At 27.8% G+C, this 22,577-nt stretch overlaps 1 protein-coding gene across 2 annotated transcripts in view; it reads right to left on the minus strand.

The window, feature by feature from the left end:
* Positions 1-21,610, minus strand: part of LOC145181318 (voltage-dependent L-type calcium channel subunit alpha-1D-like) — a 38,621-nt gene extending 17,011 nt beyond the window's left edge. The window contains exons 1-16 of one of the 2 annotated variants that reach the window (XM_090071962.1): positions 21,541-21,610; positions 20,180-20,468; positions 18,450-18,555; positions 16,693-16,832; positions 15,562-15,668; positions 11,951-12,109; positions 11,014-11,216; positions 10,834-10,943; positions 10,160-10,275; positions 9,566-9,880; positions 9,190-9,302; positions 6,731-6,828; positions 5,497-5,628; positions 4,910-4,982; positions 3,254-3,377; positions 86-479 (exon numbers count right to left, since the gene is read on the minus strand). In XM_090071962.1, the coding sequence (XP_089928088.1) occupies positions 86-479; positions 3,254-3,377; positions 4,910-4,982; positions 5,497-5,628; positions 6,731-6,828; positions 9,190-9,302; positions 9,566-9,880; positions 10,160-10,275; positions 10,834-10,943; positions 11,014-11,216; positions 11,951-12,109; positions 15,562-15,668; positions 16,693-16,832; positions 18,450-18,555; positions 20,180-20,445 (2,456 nt within the window). In that variant the 5' untranslated portion in view covers positions 20,446-20,468; positions 21,541-21,610. Of the gene's footprint in view, positions 1-85; positions 480-3,253; positions 3,378-4,909; positions 4,983-5,496; positions 5,629-6,730; positions 6,829-9,189; positions 9,303-9,565; positions 9,881-10,159; positions 10,276-10,833; positions 10,944-11,013; positions 11,217-11,950; positions 12,110-15,561; positions 15,669-16,692; positions 16,833-18,449; positions 18,556-20,175; positions 20,541-21,540 lie in introns of those variants that run through there. The other variant, XM_090071961.1, reaches the window with a different exon arrangement.
* Between the last annotated feature and the right edge of the window lie 967 nt (positions 21,611-22,577).

Below are 22,577 nucleotides of genomic sequence, written 5' to 3' on the forward strand. Positions count from 1 at the left end.
AAATTTAAGACTAAACCTCGCTTATAAATTATCAAAACATTCCAATAAAATTATAATTTTTATTTTTTCTGAATCAAATACTTACACAGAATCATAATTTACTTTTTCATTTGATTTCAATCCATCAGGGTCAGATAATGTTTGCTTGAATTTTCCTGCAGATCCAGTTGATGATTTTCGCCTATAAAGATTTAAAGGTAAGGGATTTCCTGAACCACCATTAGAATCAACGCCATTAATTTCAATCTTTAAGCCAATAGGTTTTGGGCTCACAAACGATGTCTCCAATGCTGTTTCTTTCCCTTCGATTTTTAGAACTACTTTGGACTGAATATTTTTGGCAAATGTTATTGCACCATTATTTAATGCTGCATTTGTTGTCAAATTATTATTTTCAAGCTCATTCTCATCATAGGTCAAAATGTCAGCATTTGCTAAATTATCTACAGCAATAGCCAAAAACACATTGAGTAGAGTGTCTAGTAAAAATGTCAAGGATAAAAAACACATTGAGTTGAGTGCCTTGTAAAAATGTCAAGGATAAAAAGCATATTGATTAGAGTGTCTTGTAAAAATGTCAAGGATAAAAAACACATTGAGTTGAGTGTCTTGTAAAAATGTCAAGGATAAAAAACACATTGAGTTGAGTGTCTTGTAAAAATGTCAAAGATAAAAAACACATTGAGTAGTGTCTAGTAAAAATGTCAAGGATAAAAAACACATTGAGTTGAGTGTCTTGTAAAAATGTCAAGGATAAAAAACACATTGAGTAGTGTCTAGTAAAAATGTCAAGGATAAAAAACACATTGAGTTGAGTGTCTTGTAAAAATGTCAAGGATAAAAAACACATTGAGTTGAGTGCCTTGTAAAAATGTCAAGGATAAAAAACACATTGAGTAAAGTGTCTAGCAAAAATGTCAAAGATAAAAAACACATTGAGTAGAGTGTCTTGTAAAAATGTCAAGGATAAAAAACACATTGAGTTGAGTGTCTTGTAAAAATGTCAAGGATAAAAAACACATTGAGTAAAGTGTCTAGTAAAAATGTCAAAGATAAAAAACACATTGAGTAGTGTCTAGTAAAAATGTCAAGGATAAAAAACACATTGAGTAAAGTGTCTAGTAAAAATGTCAAAGATAAAAAACACATTGAGTAGAGTGTCTTGTAAAAATGTCAAGGATAAAAAACACATTGAGTTGAGTGTCTTGTAAAAATGTCAAGGATAAAAAACACATTGAGTAAAGTGTCTAGTAAAAATGTCAAAGATAAAAAACACATTGAGTAGTGTCTAGTAAAAATGTCAAGGATAAAAAACACATTGAGTTGAGTGTCTTGTAAAAATGTCAAGGATAAAAAACACATTGAGTTGAGTGCCTTGTAAAAATGTCAAGGATAAAAAACACATTGAGTAAAGTGTCTAGTAAAAATGTCAAAGATAAAAAACACATTGAGTAGAGTGTCTTGTAAAAATGTCAAGGATAAAAAACACATTGAGTAGAGTGTCTTGTAAAAATGTCAAGGATAAAAAACACATTGAGTTGAGTGCCTTGTAAAAATGTCAAGGATAAAAAACACATTGAGTAAAGTGTCTAGTAAAAATGTCAAAGATAAAAAACACATTGAGTAGTGTCTAGTAAAAATGTCAAGGATAAAAAACACATTGAGTTGAGTGTCTTGTAAAAATGTCAAGGATAAAAAACACATTGAGTTGAGTGTCTTGTAAAAATGTCAAGGATAAAAAACACATTGAGTTGAGTGCCTTGTAAAAATGTCAAGGATAAAAAACACATTGAGTTGAGTGCCTTGTAAAAATGTCAAAGATAAAAAACACATTGAGTAAAGTGTCTAGTAAAAATGTCAAAGATAAAAAACACATTGAGTAGAGTGTCTTGTAAAAATGTCAAGGATAAAAAACACATTGAGTTGAGTGTCTTGTAAAAATGTCAAGGATAAAAAACACATTGAGTTGAGTGTCTTGTAAAAATGTCAAGGATAAAAAACACATTGAGTAAAGTGTCTAGTAAAAATGTCAAAGATAAAAAACACATTGAGTAGAGTGTCTTGTAAAAATGTCAAGGATAAAAAACACATTGAGTAGAGTGTCTTGTAAAAATGTCAAGGATAAAAAACACATTGAGTTGAGTGTCTTGTAAAAATGTCAAGGATAAAAAACACATTGAGTTGAGTGCCTTGTAAAAATGTCAAGGATAAAAAACACATTGAGTAAAGTGTCTAGTAAAAATGTCAAAGATAAAAAACACATTGAGTAGTGTCTAGTAAAAATGTCAAGGATAAAAAACACATTGAGTTGAGTGTCTTGTAAAAATGTCAAGGATAAAAAGCATATTGATTAGAGTGTTTAGTAAAAATGTCAAGGATAAAGCTGTTTTCTATTTGAAACGCTGATAAATAGTTGGTGTCAAATAAAATAACACAGGCATATAAATTGGCTATTGTTTCTTCATTTATGTGAACTAAATAATTTATGTGAACCGGGTTTATAAGAACTAGATTAAAACTCTTCTTTAGTTAAATCTTTAAAGTGATATTTCCGATTCGCTGGAGTTCTTTGCACTCTTTAGATTTTATTTGGTTTTTTTGCTCTGAATTCAAGTTCATTAGGTAGAAAATATTGGTGCTTCTTTTTAACTCAATTTTCTAGTCCTCAACTTTACTATTATATGTTTTTGACATTATTATTATATGCTCTTGACATTATTATTATATGCAATTCATTATGTAGACAATTTTGGCTTTACAAAAAATATCTTTCAAAATTTTGTATCTTTTTACAAAAGATACAAATCAAACTATTGTCAAAACTGTCAAACTATTAGTAAATTTATTTACAGTAAAATATTTAACTTGATGGTTGAAAAATTGAAATTAAGCTTTTGCGATTCACCTAAAAAATTTAAAATTTTCTTAAGTATTCTTATTTAGTTTAAAATTATTTTTAAACGGTTTAGCAGATTACAGTTTCATTCCAAAAAGACTGGTTTCAATCTTAAGTGCTACAAGCAAAAAAAAAGAAGCTTGAAAAAATGTTTGTTTAGTGCATAAAATAATAAATATGAAATCAAAAGAAAGACAATTCAGAATTTCGGCTTTTACAGAATGCTTTTACTATTTTGAGTTTTATAGCTTCTGACTATATTTTTTGTAAGAAACTTGTTAATATTTGAATTATAAGTCAGCTTAATAACTTTTTCATATAAAAACTGGTTATGAGGATGCAAGTATAAAAAGATACAGTTTCCGAAAACAACCAGAAGTAAAAAATAAAGAGAGACTAAAAGTCCAGCAACTGTATTTGGTGCACCATATGCTAACATTCCAGAATACATCACTGAATTCCAATCCTCTCCAGTTATCACCTATAAATGACAGTTTATTTGTGAGCTTTTGCAATAAGCCACTGTCTATTGCAAAAACTCACTTCAGAAAGTCACCCTGGAATTGTTCATTACAGTCTAAAAACCAAGTTATTAACAATATTATTTAAGTTTGAGCTAAATTGAATTTTGGAAATTAGGATTTTAACAATTAAGTAAATTAGATATGTTTTATAACCACGCTTTTCAATAAATTCAACCTTGCAAATGTTTGAAAAGAAATCTTATAAGAAATATATCAAAAAATTACCTAAACTTGTAGAAATTATTTAACTAGATGTTAAAGAAAAAATAAATATCTGGAAGAACTTGCTAATGGAATTTCTTTATTATCTTTTTAAGTTTGGCTCATTGTCAAAACCAATTAAATTTACATTTCACTTTAAGAAAACGTTTTTCCAGCATTTGAGGTGAGCTGTATTACTCTTTAACAGATTAAGATTTGTTGATCATATTAGAAAGGCAGAGATTTTGCCTTATTTCAAATACATCTCTCAGTTCTTTTTATTCTCTCATTAGTTACACAGATAACTTAGATTATCTTTGATTCTTTTGTTTGGAGACGTAACACTAGAGCTTTCCAAAAATTATAGAAATCATCAAATATAACATTAGCACACCTCATAAAATCAGCATTAACATAAACACACCTCATTAACACACCTCATAAAATCAGCAAATATAGCATTAGAGCCTTGAAAAACAGTTTTTATCATTTAAGTAGGAATGCTAAGCTAATCTGTAGGTTGACAGATCATTGGATGGAAACTCAGATGGAATAGCTCCTGCATTTATGGTGAGTTTGACATTAATTTTCTTTCTTATACAGATATTATAAGATAATCTTTTAATTGTGCTAACCTCTCAAAGAAAACTTTCTATAGCTTCTCTTGTGTTCATTTAAATCCTATTTTTGCAAATTTTTAATTTTCATTTTTAATAATAATTACCAGTGGTAACTGATCCAAAATAAAATACACCAGCTTTATTACAAATGTCTGCCATAGCTAACTTCATTTATTTATATATACCAGATTTATCAGCATCATTCAAACATTCTATTAAATTTTATATCACTTTTCGAGGTTTTGTTGTCAGTTGCTTAAGTTATAAAATTTATGACATAAAAACATATTACAGGATGACAATTTTTGAAACTTAATGCAGGCAGAAGTATATTCAAAAATTTGATTTTCAAATATTTAGTATAAAATGAAAGCTTTAAATACTTATAAACTGATGGAGTTAATTTCCCTTTACAGTTTTTTATTGTTGCAATATTTTTTTTTTGCACTTTTAAAACAACTACATAACTGTTCAAGTCCTGACATCAATATTCATATTTTCTGCTTTCAAGTTAAATTTTTAACTTGTTTTTATAAAAAAAATGTACAAAGAAGAATAACACTTTTTATATAAAAAAAAAAAAAAAAAAAAAAAAAAAGATAATAAATATGAAAATCACATAAACATTTTTTTTAAAAAAATTCTAAAAAAATGAAACATCAGCACACCTGGAACACAGCAAGTAAAGAATAAGAGAAACTGTCAAAATTTGCTTTAGGAGTACTATTAAGTGCAGCAAACCTGAATTAAGAAAATATGATATTTTAATATTTAGCAACAAGTGATGTCATGTTTAACATAATTGTTTAACATAGCAACAAGTCTCTAACCGGAGTTGTAACTATTTTTATAGTACTTTTTGAATACAAGATCTGCAATAATTTAACTTAAAAATTATTTAACTAAAAAACAAGAAAAATCACAAATTTCCAAACTCTTTATGAGTTTGGAGAAGAAAAACCAAACAAGAAAAAAAAAAAAAGAACCATATATAACTTTTAAAGTTCTTAAACTTCTAGTATTAATGAATATTATTATCCATGCCTTTAAGACCTGTTTGAAAAAAGCCTAAACAAACTCTCAGAGTTTGTATTAATTTTAAAATTTCAATAATCCTAAATTAGCCATTTTCATAGAAAATGAGGCTTTGGTTGAATTGGTTAAGAATACTTAAAAAAAAAAATAAATGCTATGAACATACATTCGATAAAACACTATAAGTACATTAATTGGCATCAAATTAAACTCTGCTTACTTTCCACCAAAAAGCTGCATTCCTAGAAGAGCATTTATAAGTATATACAAAAGGAGAAGAAACAACAGACTGAGAATTGAACTAACAGCATTCATGAATGATGCAACAAGGTTACGTAAAGTTGCCCAATACCTAAAATAAAACTTAACTAATTAAAATGGTTGTTAAAAGTTTCATTTTAGATTTCTGAAAATTAAATTATAATTGTGTAAAAAATCTTTTTATATGTAAAATAAAGTTTCTAAATATTAACAGCTTTTCTGTTAATTTAAATCAATAAATTTTAGAAAATGTATTTAGAAATGAAATTATCATAAAATTTAGATTTTCAAGTTAAACCTTTGTGTAAATTAACATTTACTCCAACAAAATTTAAGTTTTTTAACGCATAACAAATAATATGGTACCAAAATAAACAAAACACAGGTATTCATTAAAAGTAAGCATGGGTATCAATCCATCAATTAAAATATAAAGTTTTAAGTTTTAATTCTACAGAATGACACAAGATGGTAACATTAAAAAAGCACAAACTTATTATTTACTTTTGAAAATTTAAACAAATCAATAATGTTTTAGTTTTATTAAAAATATGGCTTTGGAGAAAGCTAACTAAAGTTTAAACTCTGAGTGCGTTCGACTCTGATTCTGACTCCAACTCCTTCTTATGTAAAAATTTATATTATTACCTAATAAAAATTTTCAAAATAGACTGTTATTTACATTTCATGTATAAGTTAAAAGGGTATTTCTTAAACTTTTTACACCAAAACTTGTAGCTGGATACTAAATGCTACAATAGCTTTTTCAAATGAAGTCTGCTGAGGTATGCTATAGTAAGTTAGTAACCTAACCACAACTCTGATTTCACAGTCCTGATTAAAAAGCACTCTTTTGTTTTTTACTTTGAACTTTCATCAAAATCTTTGAAGTTTTTTAGAATTTGTATAACTATAAATACAGGATTTTACAAAATACAGCCTGTTTTTCTCTGGGAAACTATCTGTGGTAAAAAATGTCTGTAAAGTAAAGTTTATTTTTTAGGATTTTGAGAATATTTAATAGCTTCATAATACCAAATTTCCCATTTGACTATAAAAAATTGAATTAGAAAACATAAAGAGCATATTATAAAGTTAATTTTACTTTATTAAAAATTAAAAAAGTCTTAGTTTAATGATTAAAAAGATTGATATTTGTAAAACCAAAAAAAAAAAAAATAATAATAACTTACTTTGTGATTTTAAAAACTCTGAGCAATCTTAAGCATTGAAGCACACTCAAACCAGCTTGCAGTTTTGTAGATACTTCAATTACACTTAAAATAACTACCTAGTAAATAAAGTATTAAAAAAAGAGGATATTAAAAAAACACCTCTTTTATGTAGTTTAAATTTTGTAGTAAATAAATTTCTTAGTAGTAAGACACAGTCAAATAGGATTTAACACATTTCATAAGTTTTAGCAAGCACTTACTTTTAAGATAATAACTATTGTTCTAGTTTAGTTTAAAAAACATTTTACTTTTCAAGAGCTGCTGCAAAGTACATTTTAGTTTTTATTTCCTTGCAACTTAATTTTTCTAACTATGGAAGTGAAAGAACTGTTATATTTTTGTATACTGCTATAATGTATAATGAAAGTTCAAATTGCACCATTCAGATTAGGGTGTCTCATTTTTTGTCAAGTAAAAGATATTATAAGGTGGAAACCAGATACTTTACTTATTTTTTTAGGGTTAATTCATTTAGAGAATCTTGTAAAGTTAAACTAATATATCAATAAATTTTTTAATAAATTATTTCATTTTTTGAAAAGGTTTTCAGACAAAATCATTTTAATAAATTAGAGCTGTTTTTATAAAATTATTACAAATTAATTCAGTTAATTTCTAACGATTGATTCTGAATTACTGAACCAAGAAGAAACAAGAAAAAATTGTGCAAAGAAATAGCAAGTTTACTGAAAATTTTATGGACAATCATTTATTATTGTCCCATTAGCTTGCTCTACTCTGATAAATGACTTTCAAAAATCAAAAATTTTGAAATTCATTAAAAAAGTTTAAAACCAAAGAAAATCTTAAAGAGATTTTGAATGTTAAAGCAGTATAAACTGTCACAAATTGTTATTAAAATTTGGACAGATACAAAATTTTAGTCTAAACTTTAAAAACGTATATAAAGAATTTGTTAGGCTCTCTAAACCTTGTTGTCTTAAACTGTGCACTTTTTGAATGATTTATTATATTATGTTGCTTGACAAACCATAGAGAGTTTTTTAGCACTGTGAACCACAATAATTGTTCCATTTACACCATAAAAAATTGCAAAACCATCATTTTCTCAAACACAACATTTTGACTTAGTTCTATATGGTTTAAGACAATCCAACTATGAGAAAAAACAATTTTATGGAGACTCCTGTAAGATTACAGTTCCAGAAACTGAGTACTTTCCTTATGGGTGCTTAATTTCTTTTATTGTATTTTTTAAATATGTCAGGTTTGTGAACTAAGTTTTTTCTTCCTTAGGGTTTCCTTCCTTTATAATCATGAGATAAATGATTCTCAAAAGTGAAATCTTTCATCACCTAAAGAGGTCTTGTTTGTTACAAATCTTTTTTTAAATAGTTTACTCAGTCACCAGAAATATATTGTAAAAGTTTAGTATCAGATTTACTATTTCTCTTGTAATACAAACACAAGTGGATTCTTGATTTTCTTTATTAGTTAAAAGTGTAACAAATTCTTTCACCTTATCTTGCTTCAACTATAAAAAACAAGTTTTCTTCTTAAAATCTTTTGCAGGTTTGCAAAACTTTAAAAAACCTTTAGACAAGTATTATGATGTAAATTTTCATTTCGTTAGCAGTGTATTCTCAGTAAAAAGAAACAAAATGACTTGAACTTTAATATTGTTTTGTGATGTTTTTCCAATCACAACTTAATCCAATAATGAATTACATGAAAATTTACATCATAATACTTATCTAGAGGTTTTTTAAAGTTTTGCAAACCTGCAAAAGATTTTATGAAGAAAACTTGCTTTATATAGTTGAAGGAAGAAAAGGTGAAAGAACTTGTTTCACACTTTTAACTAAAAAAGAAAATCAAGAAACCACTAATGTTTGTTCATTTACAACATAGTAGATATTAGAATACTATTAATGAATATTATAATTACAAATATATATAATGGAAAAAATATAAATATTAGCATTAGAATACATCTACTTACTAAATTACTAAAAGTAAACAAAAACGAAACTTTTTTTTCATGAAAATCAATCTTATTGTTTGCTATGAATTTCATGCAACTTAGTGGACAGTGAACATCTCTTGAAGCAGATTGCAGTCAAATTAATTTAAAAAATCACTAACTTTGTTTGGGCTGGTCATGTATAATAATAACACAATAAAAAAAATCCTAATATTCAGCAATTATACTTACGTATATATTATTTACCTATTTTGCATAAGTTCTTTCACTAATAGCAAACTTCAGTTCAATTACTTCAAAGTTTAATTTTCATTAAAATATACTTGAACAAATGCATATAATTCAAGACTTAACATAAAATCTTTGCTGCTTTATTTTATACAAGACAAAAAAAAACAATTAATTTTTATTACATGAAAGATTGTTAAGTTTAGGAGCTTTATAAAAATAAGAAAAATTATTTTTAACTTACAATTAATTCAAAGACATTGAATGGTGATTTACAATATCCAAAAAATGACAATCCAAAAACTTTCAACAGCATTTCAAAAACAAAAAAAGATGTAAAAATCTTTTCAGCATAACCTAAAGAAAGTTTGAGCATTTAAAATTTTATAAAACTTTATTTTTCTTTGTATCTAAAGTTGTATAAAATAAATATTACAACTTCTTAAAATGTATTTATTATTGTTATTCTTTTTTTATCATTTATTATTTTAATAAAAGTATTATTGATACTACAATCTTAATTAAGTTTTTTTCCACAACAACAAAAAAAACACTTTTATGTTAATCTTATCAGTTTTATTCTTAGGTTCCATTACAATTTATAATTTCAAATTACTTACTTTGAACATCTGTAAGCCATTTTGGCTGTCGATAATGGTTTGTCGCCAAGATGAAAGTGTTAATTGAAACCATAAAAATAATAAACCAAAAAAAACCCTTATGTTTGATGATATTGCGTACTTTTAAGCGCAAATGTTTTATGCGAAGAATAATAATCTTAGACTTTGATACTTGATAATTTTTTATTGGTAGCTGGAAATTCAACGAAGAAAGTACAACAGCTGGATTAGAAATTATACTGTTTAAAGTAGCCTCCTTTTCATTCTCTTGCGTTTGTGCAATGAGTTCATTTTGACTAATAATGGTCAGATCTTCTAAAACAATAAAACTTATTTAAATTGTTGCTATACTTCAAAGCAAAAGTAGAGTATTAAAAATAGAACATTATTCAAACTTATTTCTTTGTTGAAAAAAACTGTCAATGAATTATGGTTACAGGTGTAAAACTGATAGATTAGACAAAGTTGCTAAAAGGGTTTTCATTTTGCCATTGTCATTAAAGACTCTGTAAAGAAAAACTAGTAAAATATTTAAATTCATTATCATATCAATCAATAATAAAATGTTCTAATCAATCGTAAAAGGGTTCCTACCTCCTTTTGAAATCCATTCTAAGTAAAAATCACATATTTTATGACACTGCTGATTTTCACGTAATTTAATAAAAGATTGTCTGTTTTCAACTTTTTCTCTTTCTTTTGCAAATTCACTAAAACAAAATTTGTCACACTATTCCTCAGTAAAAAAAAAATATTCAAAAATATTTGAAAACAGTTGTCCTATAAACTAAGAATCCTGCAGAGTCCAAATCTTTGGAAAAACCTACTTTTAAACAGAGAAGATCATTCTATTGTAAAACCAACAGAAATCTAAAAACGTTAGTCAGCTTTAACACATTGCTGTTTAGGGTCCCGAACCTTTATCTACCAAGATATGCTTGAGCATTGACATTGTGTACATTATTTAGGCAATTAGAGTACATATTACAAGCTAGTAAATTTCATTTGATAAACTATTTAGTCCTTCTTTGTATGATTATTTTATTATGCTTGCATTGCAATAATTACAACCCATAATTTAAGAAATATGTTTATATAGAATTATGATTACATAATGTAATGTAATATAATTTAATACAATAAAAACCTGGCTCAGTGTGGTATTGCTAAGATTTCGATAACGTAAAGAATTTTTTTTAAAGCAAAATACGTTTAGTATAATCAAATTAAAATCAAAAATAAAAGTTTAAATAACTACATAGACTTACCCACTTAGCACACCGAGGACAAGATGAAGCATAAAAAATGAACCAAGCAAAATTAGAGTTGTGTAAAAAGTTGTCCAAATAATCCCACTTAAGTCCATTACATCTTGTGTCTAAAGATTGAATAACTATAGTATGTTGTAGTTAAAAAAACTTCAAAACAATTTAATTTAACTGACATACATAATACATTATATCAGACCATCCCTCCAAAGTAACACACTGAAATACAGTGAGCATAGCAAAGAAGATGTTGTCAAAAGATGAAATCCCATAGTTAACACCAGGAACAAATCTGGAACATGTCTCATTACTAGAACATCCATTACCGTGCACAAAGAAGGACTCATTAAATAAACTGTCACATGCTTTATCTTTGTTTGTAACTGTAAAATGAAAGATTTTAAAAACAGATTAAAGTTTTAATTACATATAGAGAAAAATTTTAAAAAACTATGTACTTTTTTAATGCAGAAAAATTTCAAATGTTTTTTAAATGCTTTTTTTGCTAGGCTGGATTTTCCTACATGCAGGAAGTATTTAAAAAACAACTCAAAGAAGAGTTGACTTTTTTTGTTTTAATAAATTGTGTAGCCAACTTATTGATAATGAATTTGGTTTTTAAAGAGTGCTGAACTCAGTCTAAATTATTCTATAATTAACAACTCATCATTCAATATGGTGTTATAGTTGTGTTTTTTTAAATTTCTTTTGGAACTTATTAAAGAATCTTAAACAGGAAAGGCATTATCACCAAAAAAGTTCATTCTTAAAAGATATTTATTGTAAATTGGTTTCTGTTTGTGTTTGTGTTTTTGTAAGGAGTTAGTCAATAATCCATTTTATTTTCTGCTTTTACAAAAGTATATATACACTTTATCAAAATTTCTTTTAGTCTTAGTGATACAAAATGATCTTGTTTTAAATTTGTAAAAATATTTCATAAAAGAATTCAGCAGTGCATTCTCAGTTAAAAGAAACAAAATGATTTGAACTTTAACATTTTTTGTGTTGTTTTTCCAATCACAGCTTAAAAAGATAGTTACTGCACAATTTAATAAACATATCCAAGTGCTCTAGGAAGAAAGTGCTCGGGGAAGAAGATAAAAAGTAAACTTACACAATCCTGTAATACTATTCATACAGCTAAAATGAAATCTGTCAACCATAAACTCCAAACCGATGATAGCATAAATACTTATCACAAAAACTATTAAAAACAAAACTTGTAAAAGAGGTACAATTGCTCTTGCGATTGCTGTCATGACAACATGTAGACCTATAAATAACAAATATAAATTCTGAGAATGTAAATATTAGAAAGATTATAGTATGTACATAGATTATAAAAAATATTAGTGTTACTTAAAAATAGGGCTACCATATGAAATTTTGGAAAAATCAGGACATCATGTCTTTTTTAACCTGTCAAATCAGGACAAATATAAATAAACAGGAAGTCTAAATCAGGACAAAAGCTCGTCACACTAAAAGTGAAAATGACAAAAAATACAACATTAAAAACCAGCTTTATTTTACATTTTTGTAATGACTACAAGAATTATTTCTTTTCTTTGCTTTTAAACCAGTCATATTTTTCACTAGAGTGTACTTTTTTCAGGAATAACTGGTCATTTTTTATCTTTTCATAGAACTGTGAGCAATTGAGATCAATATTTAACTTACAAAAAAGCAAACTTTTCACAGTAGAAACTAGCAAAGAACCTCTTTCAGGAGACCAAATATTGTTCATCATTGAAAACACCCTTTCCACAGCAGCTGAAGTTCCAGGAAGACTGAAAATGTATTCCAACACCAGTGAAAAATTTGCTACTGAAATGCCCTTTTCTCCAAAATGTTTCATCATCAGGACCCATTTTTCTTCACACTCATATCATCAGATTTCCAAGTTTCAGAATTAGTTGACAAGTATGCCTTGACCAAAACAACTTCATCAAATAGTTCATCAGTATTTGTTGCTGTACATCCAATTTTTCGGTTAATTCTTTCTGCAGCTTCTTCCAACTCTGGAAATGTTATTGCACTGTTTTCAATCCACAGGAACTTTTCAGCATCAGCAAAGCTATCTTTCCAAAGGTCAATGTAAGAAAGACATCTCTCGTAAAAGCCAGTAAATTCTTTTTTGACAGCAATTTCGTCAATAATTCCGTCTTCAAATAGTTTTGCAAGTATCTTTTTAGCTTCCAGTGGAATAAACTTATTATCAAATCTCTCCTTAAGATTATTCTGCAATACTTTTATCTCATTAACAATATCACATGCACTTGCTCTTGTTTTTTCAATTCTCAGAATTGTTTTGTTTAATGTCTGAAGCTGACCATGAACAATCCAAAGATACATTTCACCACGTTCATCGCTAAAGAACTTACTAATTACCACTGGAGATTGCTCTTGAGAACAGAAGAAAGATTTTAGTCCCGCAAAGATTTCCAAAATTCTCTGAATTGCGGGTAGTAAAGAAAGGAATCTTGTGCTTCCATGCTGCAAAACTCTCTTGTAGTGAACATCAGCAAACTCGCAGAATTCTTGCAGTTGAGTAACTCTGACAGTGTAGATGTGAAAATATTTGTAAATTTTCACCACAAGAGCTTCAACATCAATTGGTAAAACATCGACAGCTGTTTGAATGCAGTTGTGAACTATGTGAGCTCCACAGCCAATCCCAACAATCTCTCGACCAAGAAACTTTTTCAACCGACTGTAAACATTGTTTTGTCCTCGTCTTTTCACTCCACCAAAGTTTGTGTTGCAGTTGTCACCACAGAATCCAATCACTTTCCTTGATAAATCATGGCTATTGATGGCAGATTGCAGAGCATTGCACAAAATTTCTGATGTTTCACCAGGTACATTTTTAAATTCCAGTAATTTAACTTTTACTCCTTGATCAGGCACAAAATATTTAACAAGGACAGGAAAAAGTTTCAGTTCATTTCGGTTAGATGTATCAGTTGCAATGGTGATAAAAGTAGCTTTCTTCAACTCCTCCTTAATTTCTTCAGAAATCATTGGTAGAATAACATTGAGAATAATAGCCTCATATTTTGTTCTTGCAAGTCTAAACTTTGGTTCAAAAAGTTTTGAAATTAATTTGGTAGAGCAATCAGCAGTTTTGAAGCTCAAATCATGAATTGCAGTGTGAAAAGCGAAAGTAGCTTCCTTTGCTGCCAGAACTAGATCTTTATCACTTAAACTATCAGTCTTGAAGAATGATGTTATTGATGCAGAACTTGCTGATGCTTTCAAAGCATTTTTGTGTCTCTCCGTTGTTAAATGCTTGGTGATGTCTGTCCTTCCGCCATTTGCAACAGAAAATTCAGTCAAACAATCTCCGCATCTAACTTTTTCACCACTTTCATAAACTTTCTTCAGAAAAGCAAATTCATTCTTCAGAGTTTCATTAAAATGGCACTTTCTTTTTGACATTTTGACTTTAATAAGGGATTTTTTTTTACTTTAAGTTAAAGTAAAAGTTTAACACTAAAAAACCCTCTGTCACGAAGTAGAAACTTCGTAAAAGTGGAAAGTACCAAACCAGCAAAAACAAAAGTAAAGTACTGCCTTATCATGTCTGCTACCACTGCCATTTCTGCCAGCACTGCCTAAAATTGCAAGAAAATAGTAAAAATTGAATGGAGAAGTTGGAGTTGCCAAGTCAACATTTTTCTCTTTGCTTTATTTTTTAGTTTTTGTCAAAATGATATTTTTTCTTTTTTGTTATGGTTTTTTAAAATCAGGACATTTTGGCACCTGATCAGGACAGTCAGGACAGACCCTTCAAATCAGGACAGTCCTGATAAAAATCAGGACTATGGTAGCCCTACTTAAAAATTATTCAATTTCAAACAAACTGAAATTTCTAGAGATCTAACAATTAACAACTTTTAAAACTTGTTTACTTTTTTATTTTGTCTAAATATAATGGTAAGACATAAAACTAAAAATATTTTCTTTTTTTAGTTTTTGAGGCACTTTTTTTAGTATTTGAGGTATGTCTTTCAATAGACTAATTTTTCCAAAAAGTTACAACTTTTTTTTACTGATTTTATTAAAATACCTAAACAATCAGCTAAAAAAGTTTTCATTAGAAAAGATATTCTGATGTTGGTTTTTCAGGTGTGCAAATGTGTGAGATACATCTTCTAATTAATTGGTGTCCAATCCTTTTTTTTTTTTCCAAAAATAAGTCTAACATTTGTAGAAACTCACCCAATTATGGATTTCACTTTTAGAAATTCATTTTATAGAAGTGAAATTCATAATTGGGTGGATTTTTCTGCTTTTTATACAGCTAGCTGTACTTTTGTGCAAATAGACTCAAAAGAAGCAATATAACTTTAAAGGAGATAACATAAAGATTTCATTTTATCATTAGTGAAAATTGATACGTGAATATACTTAAGTTAAATTTAAGCTCTGGAATGATTCCTTCTATGCACCAGGTGGTGCACCATACACATACATCATTTATATGTATCTAGTTTGTTCACCAAACACATTTAAGATCAAGTTCTCATTGTAAGTGGGTTTTAAGTTTACAGGGAAAACTTTTAAATACTTATCAATGTGTAGTATTGCTAAACATGCACACTGAGATTATTAAAAATGGCAATTGTATCATTGTTAAAATATCAAGAATGAGAGCTTTTTATTATTAGATTGTTAAGAGCGGTAATTTCACTATTATTATGATTGAAATTAAAAACTTACTTTGAAACCCACTAACAACTTTTAGTGGGCGAAGGACTCTGATTACACGCAACCCTTTAACATTCACTTGATTAGCTCCAGATAGGATCTCAGGTAATGTAACAGTACTAAACAAATTAGTTGATAATAAATCTACAACAACACCGTGAACAAAAACTTACCATAAATACCTTCAGTATTTATACAGATGTTATTAAGTTCCCTATCTCTGTTTGGTTTTGTTTGATACAAGATAATGCTTTCTTTTTCTTTTATAACAACCTGTTACAGTTTAGTGCTTTTGATTCAGTTTATTTGTTGCTGTCTTTTTTACACACACACAAAAAAAATGAAATAAACAAGAAAAAAATTAAAATCCTGAATCACATATAAAAAGCTGAAATGAATTTTTCTTTTATTGAATGGACTTTATTTGAGCTAATATAACCAAACTTAATAATTACTAGATTTATTTATATTGTTAGTGAGGCTACACAAAAACTCATAGCATTTAAGTGATTCAGAAATGGAATTCTGATAAATTTAATGATCATGAATGGGCTTACATGTGGCTTCCAAACTTACCAGATGTTTATAATTTAGACCTTACCTTGAGTGGGTCATTAATGTGAGAGAAGCTAATCAACATCCCCATAATTCTAAAGATTCTCCAAAAGCTTCTAATATCAAGATAATGCCTTGATGATGAAATAAGACCATTAGATTAAGGCATACTAATCAATCTAGCCTTAAACTAAAGCAGTCTCTGATGCTGATGGTAGATATGTTAAGTTTACCTGTTATGAAGACACTTGTACATGAGTCAAGTTACAAATTTTTATGACAACATTGCAGTTTTTTGTAAGTAGTATAGTAACATAGAAAGTTGAGTTTGTGTTTTATAAATTGTTTTAAATGTCTCACATGACAACTCATTTTGAAGAGTAAGACACCGACAATTCACTTGTCATGTTGATGCTTACATTTAATAATAGTTGTATAAATGTTTAAAAGCTTATGCTTGCTCATGTCAACCATCATACAGAAAGAAAAAAAAAGGTAAAATTTCTGCATTAGTTCAATATGAAAAGATCATCTTAATATATAAAATTTTCTTTTCTGAGCAAATCAAATATAGAGTTAGTTTGATACCTGATGATAACAATGATAAAGTCTATAAGATTCCATACACTTCTCAGGTAAGACTTTTTATGCAATACAAAACCCATTCCAATTATTTTCAGAACTGCTTCAAACACAAATATTCCCAGAAAATAGTGTTCTGTTTTGTCCTAAAATTTTACCATTACATTAGTATCTATTCAGCATCTATTTCTTTAAATACTACAGTATTGTGGAAATTAATTGCATCAAACATTTTTTTTTTTTTTTTGTTTGTTTTATTCTGTGTTTTCTATAATTTAACTGTGATTAAAAGGATAAATAAATTTAAAAAAAGTAAATAAACAAAGATGGACACTACACCAAGAAAAAGATCTAAAATATTAACTTTACTTCAATATTCTGATAAATCTCAATGGGAGATAGCCACATTATGTTCAGTAAACCAATCTACAGTTAGCCGGGTTAAGAAGCATTACATTGCAACAGGCAGCTTATCACCATTAAGACAAGGAAAATGTGGTCAAAAATGAAAGACCTCAGAGAGAGATGACCGATATCTGATGCTGGAGAGTATCAAAAATCCAAAAAGACAAGTGACCAACTAATGAATGATTTAGCTATGCATGACATCCATGTCTGCTCGAGTACTGTGCGGAGGAGGTTGATAGCTTTTAGAAGGTTTGCCAGAAAACCTTCTAAAAAATCATTACTTACAAATGTCATGAAGAAGAAGCGTCTCTTGTGGGCAAAGGAATACAAAAAGTTGACTAAAGAAAAATGGAGAAGGGTAAGACAAAATGTATTTGTTAAATTTACAGCTACTTTATCTATTATATTTATATAATCATACTATTTTTAAAAATTGAAGATATTAAATTGAAGAGACTTGATAACAGTTAACATGCTTTTTTATTGATTGCAGGTTTTATTTTTGGATGAATCACATTTTGAAGTGCAAGGCCAACGAGCACACAGTTTGTTCGTTGTTCTGATGGTGAGCCTATACGACCCGGACACATTGAAAAATATGCCAAGCATCCAGAAAAGAAGATGTTTTGAGGTTGTTTCTCTGCTTTTGGACCAGGAAGACTCTACCCAATTACTGGCATGATGAACTCAAACAGATTCAATTCCAGAGATGTTAAAAGTGTTTCCAAATGGAAATGGAATATTACAGTAGGATTTAACCACATGCCATACATCCAAAAAGTTAAGAAATTCATGGTAAAAAATAATATTATAACCCTTAAATGGCCTGGCAACTTCCCAGATCTTAATCCAATTGAGAATCTCTGGGCAATTGTAAAAAAAAGACTGCGAAAACATGACTGCACAACTAAAACTAAGCTTACCACCACTGTTCTTCAGATTTGGATTGAAGACACAGAAATCCAAAACATTTGTAAAAACTTAGTGGATTCCATGCCAAATCGTGTGCAGAAAGTCATAGCAGCACAAGGAGGACACATAAAATATTAGTGCATGAGTTTTTATTTTATTAGAATAAGAAAACTCAAAATTTCCTGGATTTTTATTGTTTTTAATTTTGATGCAATTAATTTGCACAATACTGCAACTTATGTAAAATCAAAGATTTTAAATAAGCTTCTATTATTTAGACTATCAAAAAGAGAAAATGAAATAAGAAAAAATGGTATATATTCTCTACACATACTTAACACAGTAGTATGTATAAATATAATACAAATTAAGTTAGTTAGGAATGTTTCGTGGTAGTATAAAAAAACATAAAGTCGCTTTGACTGTTTTTATATAATACTTACTGCAAATTTATTCATTTCAGATTTGTCTTGATTCGGAAGAGGAATATCCAATGCCATAATAACTGATGCAACCAAGATAGTGAGTAATATGAATGATTCAAAATATGTAACAAAAGATAAGGAGACGGCTTGAAAAATATAGTTTTAATAAAAACATGTAAACATAATTTATGTACTTTAATAATGCATTTTTAAATTTTATTTCTGTATACTAATTTGTCTAGGCTGCTTTATGTTTTTGATCTTAAGTTTTAAAATTTTACTTTTAAACATGCAGAATTTTATAAGCAGACCGTGTATATTAGTAACTGGAGTGAAGTAGCCATGTGCTTACGGATTAATGGTGTAGCCGTGTGGTCGCGGAATAATGAAATACTGATAAGGGTCATTTCAAAAACGTTCTCACTAAAAACAACTGACTTTAAGATCGCCCGCATGTCTCCCTCCTCTCTTCGACCTCTATTTAAATTTTTTTTTTTTTTTCATTGTTTTACCCCTCGAAGTAAACTGATTTTTAGAAATGAACTATTAATGGTGGAAGTGATAGAAAGTGAACAAACTATACTCTAATACACGATAAATAATCAGAAACAAGGATTATAATTAAAACTAAAAAATATATTAAAAATATAGTTAATAATAAGATACCGATTCTGAATATTTATTAATCCGCTTCTTACAGGAGTGAATACTTGAGTCACTCTATTCTATTCTCTTTAATTTTCATGGGTATATTCTACACTACGCTCATCGTGTGTATTAGAGTATACCCTTGATGTAATTTTGTAATTGTAGAATTACGTATTTTACTGTTTTGACGCAATCCTAATATATGCAATGGGAGGGGAGGGGGGGGGAGATGATGATAATCTCAAAGATTTTTTGATACAACAATGAAATAAATCACAGCTGTATCATAAAAAATGAAATTAAAAGTTGTGAACCAATTTACAATTTTATCGAATATTTCAAAGTAAAAATCTACAACACTTAAAAAGTGAACGGGTATAAACTTATTGTAACTCTCTCCCCTTACCAGCACCATAAGCAACAGAACCAGTACCACTATTGGAATTATTTCACTATTTTTTTTTTAAAAAAAATCTTGCTTCTGTTTACATGTATCTTTATTTTTATATATGCATCTTTTAAACATCTTTTTTATTTAATTATAATGAGTAAAAAAAAAAGAAATATGATAGGAAAAATACTGATTGGTTCAAGAAAACTCTTGCTCACTTCACATTTCTTTGGAAAATTAAAATGAAAGAAAATGAAAAAAATTTTTGAAGTGATAATTAAATACCCAAACAAGAGTTGCTATGATCTTCTCCGAAGTCGGTAAGAAAAAAGTTTTTTTTTTTCGATAAACAAAAAAAACTTGTGTTTTTTTCCTCAGATATGCATGAATAATTATGCATGAATAATTATGCTTTTTTGTTTTTCTTATTAAATGAAAATGTTTCCAACATTATTCAGGTTGCGTCATAATATAACAATGTTGCGTCATGTAATTATGTGTCGTTATGTAAATGGTCCAGTTTAGTGGTATAAAAATAAACTTAGGCCTAAAAAGCACTATGTTTGACTGTTTAAAATAAATGAAAAAGTATTTAACAGGCAATTGCAGCAATTCTTTAACTTTACTTTGGTCAAGTTCTGGTATTTTCTGTTCTATGATGAAAATATTTAATAATATCAGTTTTTTAAAAAAATAAATGAAAAGATATTTTGACTCAATAATTGCTACCACCATCATACGAAATTTGTTCCTCGGCCCAAATATGAATAATGAATTGTATTCTTTCTTCTTTTTTTTTTTCTTAAGATAATTGTTATTTGTATTTGTAGGTATTATCTTGTCTTCGTTTAATTCTTTTGGTAAATTGCTAAAAACTTGATTTTCTTGATTGCCGATAATTTTTCTAAAATTTTCAACGCCGTTCTCTGAAATGCAATTTTCTAACGATTTGATGTTGTATTGTCTCTTGACCATGTTGGAAGCCGTCAACTTTTTTTCTAAACCAAATGAAACTGCTGTGAAAACAACAAAACAAGATTTTCTACGATTACTAAAAAAATTTATTTTAGTATTACACGCTATTTTTTTTTTTGCTGCTTTGTACTTTAAACATAAAGATTAAGTTACTGATTTTTCTTGAATATCTTATTCATTGCTAAAATATACACGTTCATTTATTCCGTAACCATCTGCTTTTCTTTTCACAAAAACAATGATTTCTCGCAAAAATTTTAATTAAAGGTTAAATCGCGCGAATGCAAGATATAATGCAAATAACAATTGAACGACACCAAGTTTAATTAATGACATTCGTTAAGAAATTTTTTACGGTAGATTTTCAATGTCTTGCTGTCTCTAACCCGCAATATTAGTGATGACTTAAAAGTTCATTTTTGCATAAATAATAACTGGTATCTCCTAAGATTTAGACATGATATGGGGATTTTCATCCTACATCAGTTCGCTAGATGCAAAGAACTAAAATTAATCATTGTCAAAATATTCTAAAGTAGGTCACAATTTTAAATTTAAGAATTTTTATCTAAATATAAAGAATATTTATACTTTAAAGTGTTTATAATTTTGATAACAATTAAGACTTTATTTTTAAATATTTTTAATGATATTTGAAAATTAAGTTGAAAAAATATATATATATTTAACTTAAGATAAAATCTTAAGTATGCGCTCTATAAAATTTGTAAAAGATTCAAATGCGATGCTGATGTTTGATGGTCGGTGAGATGGGTGTAAACTAGTTGGTAGGTATACAAGGGTTTGGAGTAAGAGGGAAGCATTAGTAAATGTTTAGGAAATGTTATGATTTATATGAAGAGTGGTTTTTATATAATTTTCTTTTATCTGTTTGTTAATTGTTAATTTAGTTAGTAATAATTTTAGATAATTACAGAGCTTAATAAATTCTTCAGACCTTTTAGTCTAAATAAATGAACGTAAATCTTTATTGCAGAAATGGAAGGCATTAAAATAAGTGCCAGTCTGCAAACTCTTATCTAATTGAATAATTCAAGCTCTAAAAAATATTTTAATGCTAAATATTATTCTCACTTGAATGTAATCCGCATCAGCAACTTTGTACTTAAAAACTATAATTCTTGTTTTAAACTTTATAAATTTTGAGAGATCTGTTTAAATTTTTACTTAATAAAAATTTTAAATATTTACATTTCTAATTTACTTTCATAGAACATCTTAAATCATTTTCATATTTTCTAAAAAATTGTTTGTAATCTACATTATACAAATGAACCAATCTCTCAGCTTCTTCTTACCAAATACTTTTTTCTGTGCCCTCTGTAAAATAGGTGAGACCTCCTCTATTAATTTTCTCCAAATATTCGGGTGGGGCTTTTGCAAACCCTTCTAAATCGAGCGCCAATCTCTTATTTTATTTTATTTTTTTCTCTAATTAAATGATTAAACGACTGTAAAGTATACTTCATTATCGGTCAATCATTCATTTGTCCACTTTGTAATTGTTCAATCATGAATTTAGTAAGAATGATTTTTTTGATGCAAAAGGTAGACGAGGGTGGGGAGAAATGGACAAGTAAAAGAAATGGGCCACCAACCCCCACCACCCCCCGTTAAAGTTGAATGGAGAAAAATATTTCAAACCTAAATATATTCTTTTTGTGTTTGTCTAAGAGTTTTTGGATTTTTGTTTTTTTACGTTCAAAAATTATACAGGGTAAAGTTTATGAATACAAAAGAATATATCATTTTGAACAAATACCATTAAAAATTATAGAAATTTAGCTAATTAAATAGGAAATAAATCTATAGTTATCATATTTTAAACTAAAATTTTTAACATAAGTATGTGTTTGTATAAACTATTACACATGTAATTGTTATACTTTATATATAATATACTTTTATATATAGAACATAAAAAATGATAAAGTATATAATATATACTTTATATGTAGAACATAAAATATTATTTGAAAATAAAGATATTTATCTTTGAAAAGTTTATATAATGTGTATGTTTTAACAGCTTTTTAACACTAGTGCTTTATTTCTCCGTTCACTATTTATCCCCATTCACAAAACTTATTTTTATTTGGTTAAAGCCAATA

Source organism: Hydra viridissima, unplaced genomic scaffold (genome assembly GCF_058129835.1).
Source record: "Hydra viridissima isolate aposymbiotic clone 2 unplaced genomic scaffold, HvirCarnegie_v1 scaffold_14, whole genome shotgun sequence".
Lineage (NCBI taxonomy): Eukaryota > Metazoa > Cnidaria > Hydrozoa > Anthoathecata > Hydridae > Hydra > Hydra viridissima.